This window comes from Gaeumannomyces tritici, assembly GCF_000145635.1.
Source record: "Gaeumannomyces tritici R3-111a-1 unplaced genomic scaffold supercont2.191, whole genome shotgun sequence".
NCBI lineage: Eukaryota > Fungi > Ascomycota > Sordariomycetes > Magnaporthales > Magnaporthaceae > Gaeumannomyces > Gaeumannomyces tritici.
In genome coordinates this window covers 2,831-5,037 of record NW_008804735.1, presented here as the reverse complement: position 1 = coordinate 5,037, position 2,207 = coordinate 2,831, and the positions used below count along the sequence as shown (strand labels likewise).

The 2,207-nt window shown below is 57.6% G+C and overlaps 2 protein-coding genes across 2 annotated transcripts; one reads left to right on the top strand and one right to left on the bottom strand.

Moving 5' to 3' along the window:
* Positions 1 to 106: 106 nt before the first annotated feature.
* Positions 107 to 581, bottom strand: GGTG_14238 (hypothetical protein; the record flags this gene model as incomplete). Its single annotated transcript, XM_009232165.1, has 3 exons — positions 107 to 135; positions 206 to 308; positions 390 to 581. 3 exons carry the CDS (start codon positions 579 to 581, stop codon positions 107 to 109), a joined length of 324 nt encoding a protein of 107 aa, XP_009230429.1.
* A 170-nt stretch (positions 582 to 751) lies between these two features.
* On the top strand, positions 752 to 1,611 carry GGTG_14237 (hypothetical protein; the record flags this gene model as incomplete). The annotated part of the gene is made up of 3 exons (XM_009232164.1): positions 752 to 833; positions 900 to 1,175; positions 1,403 to 1,611. 3 exons carry the CDS (start codon positions 752 to 754, stop codon positions 1,609 to 1,611), a joined length of 567 nt encoding a protein of 188 aa, XP_009230428.1.
* Positions 1,612 to 2,207: the final 596 nt, after the last annotated feature.

Sequence of the window (2,207 nt, the reverse complement as noted above, 5' to 3'; positions counted from 1 at the left end):
AAATCTCGCCATGTAGAAACTTGGAGTTCCGACTCCCCAACCACGTTAGTAACAGCGATATTCGAATCCCGGGCAGCCTTTGGACCGATCCGCCTTAACGTCCCGCTCAAAGTGTGCTCGACGATGTGGGACTCGCTGTCGATGCGGTAAACGTAGAGCGAACCTTCCAGCATCGCCGCTGCGAAAGCCGAGTTACCCTTCTCACCTATCTTGTAGTTCAGCCACTCCCCCGCCTTGTGGTCGTCGTAATTATACGCCGCGAAGTCGTGAACGACTCGGCCTTCCTGGTCGAGGTACAAAAGGGAGAGCTGTCACGAAGGGGAAGAGAGACAAGATCAGCGAAGCGTCCCCACGGTAAATCCCGGGCAGACGGGCGGAGGGGAACATACTATGTCGCTATTCGTCCTGTTATTGCTGTTGTCGTAATAAAACGCCGCGAGCAGGGAGTTCTGCCTAGGGGCGACTGGCGTGGGAACACGCTCCGGGTCCTGCCAGACGCCGTCGGGCCGGCTGCGCAAAAACATGTCCCCCGTTGGCGCCTGGTAAAAGACGTGCCGCGTCCATTTCTCGGGATGCTGCATGTTCTGCGCGGCCGCGATATTCACGGCCCCGTAATCCTCGCCCTCCCTGACGAGGGGGGCGAGGAGCAAATTTGGTATCAACACGGAAGTTCACCCAAGTGAGGAGAGATACCGTAATAGCGTAACGGAGGCCTTTCTTGGAGTTGTACACCTCGGGAAACACGACCCAAATGGCCCAATCGGACGGCAAGCGAGCTCAGAGGAAGGATTTCAGGCCCAGAGGCGGGGAGAATTTGCGGAAAGACGTAACAAGTACTTCCTAGAAACATCCTTCCTCGCACCTACCAATTCTTGGCATGGTGCTGTTGGTGCACACAGCCAAATTGCATACAAATCCTCAACACCTGCCAACTCGGCGACAAACACCAACATTCCCGCCCGCCAACGGCGTCGGCGATGGCGTCATGCCGTTGCCCTCCAACCGCCTCGCTAATAGGGCGCTGCAATATACCCTCCTCGGCGGCCCGCCTGCCTGGAGGGGCCTGCTGCCGCCGCCCCGGCCCCCGCGCCCGATAGCGCAATTGAACACGCCCTCCCCCTCCGGGAGTCCCTGCGCCCAGATTGGCGCGAGCAGGACCTGGAAGGCACACCTAGGTTGGATTGAGTAGACCCGGAGAAGTCTATCTTGGAAGGGGGATGGTTGTAACAGCCCGTGTGGTTGTGCGCTGACCTCCTTTAATAAGCTGTGCAGACGGGCGATTCAAGCAACAGCTTGGGTTGATGACCTTTTGGAGTGCTATTGGCTCAGTGGTATAAGGCCCGCACTGCTGACGTTACAATTGGTGTCCGTACGAGCAGGACATGCTTTGTCCCCTAATCAGGGTTCGGAGCTTGGGTGCGCCTAAGCGGGTTGAGCGTTCGTTATCTGCGGAGGCCAGCCGGCATGCGCATCATAGAGTTGGACTCTCTTGATCCGCGCATCTTTCAGGGCCCGCGCCCCTCTGGCTACCGCCCGGAGTCCTCCCTTGAGGGCCCCAGTGGTGATTCATGGGACTGCTGGTCGTGGTTCTGTGCGGTGCCGGCGAACTGAGGAAGGAGCCCCACGCGGGTGGTCGTGTCGGATGCACGTTGATGCACTGCGCTGCACCTTTTGCACGACTCGCAACGCCTGCACCACCAACCACCCAACATAAAAGCCACCTGTGCAGAAAGTCGGGGGCCTCAATCTACAACCATTCTCCTATTTTTCTGGCTCATTTGGCAAGAAACAAGTGTTTTCGGGTTGGTGCACTGTCGGGGTGCACGGGGAGCAGAGCGAGGAAGCTGCTTGGCGCCAGTTAGTGCATGACGCGCTCAAACGCACCGACAATTAGGAATGCTCCTTCCTGCGACTTGGGGCATGACGCACTCGAATGCACGGAATGCACGATGCACGGAATGCTCCCGCCTCGCCACGACTGGGTGCTGGCAGCTGCCAACAAAGCATGCAGCGGGAAACACGAAAGCACATCACCACGGCAGGCGCGCGCCCAAACTTGGAAAGAAGCAGCAAGATCAATTGAAGCTGCCCATTGCCTCTAGCACGGTCCCTAAATTAATTATCGGCATCACCACCACCACCACCACCATAAAAAAAAGGCGCTAATATTCAGAAAGAAAGGGGGCTCTAATCGCCTGCAGTCATTT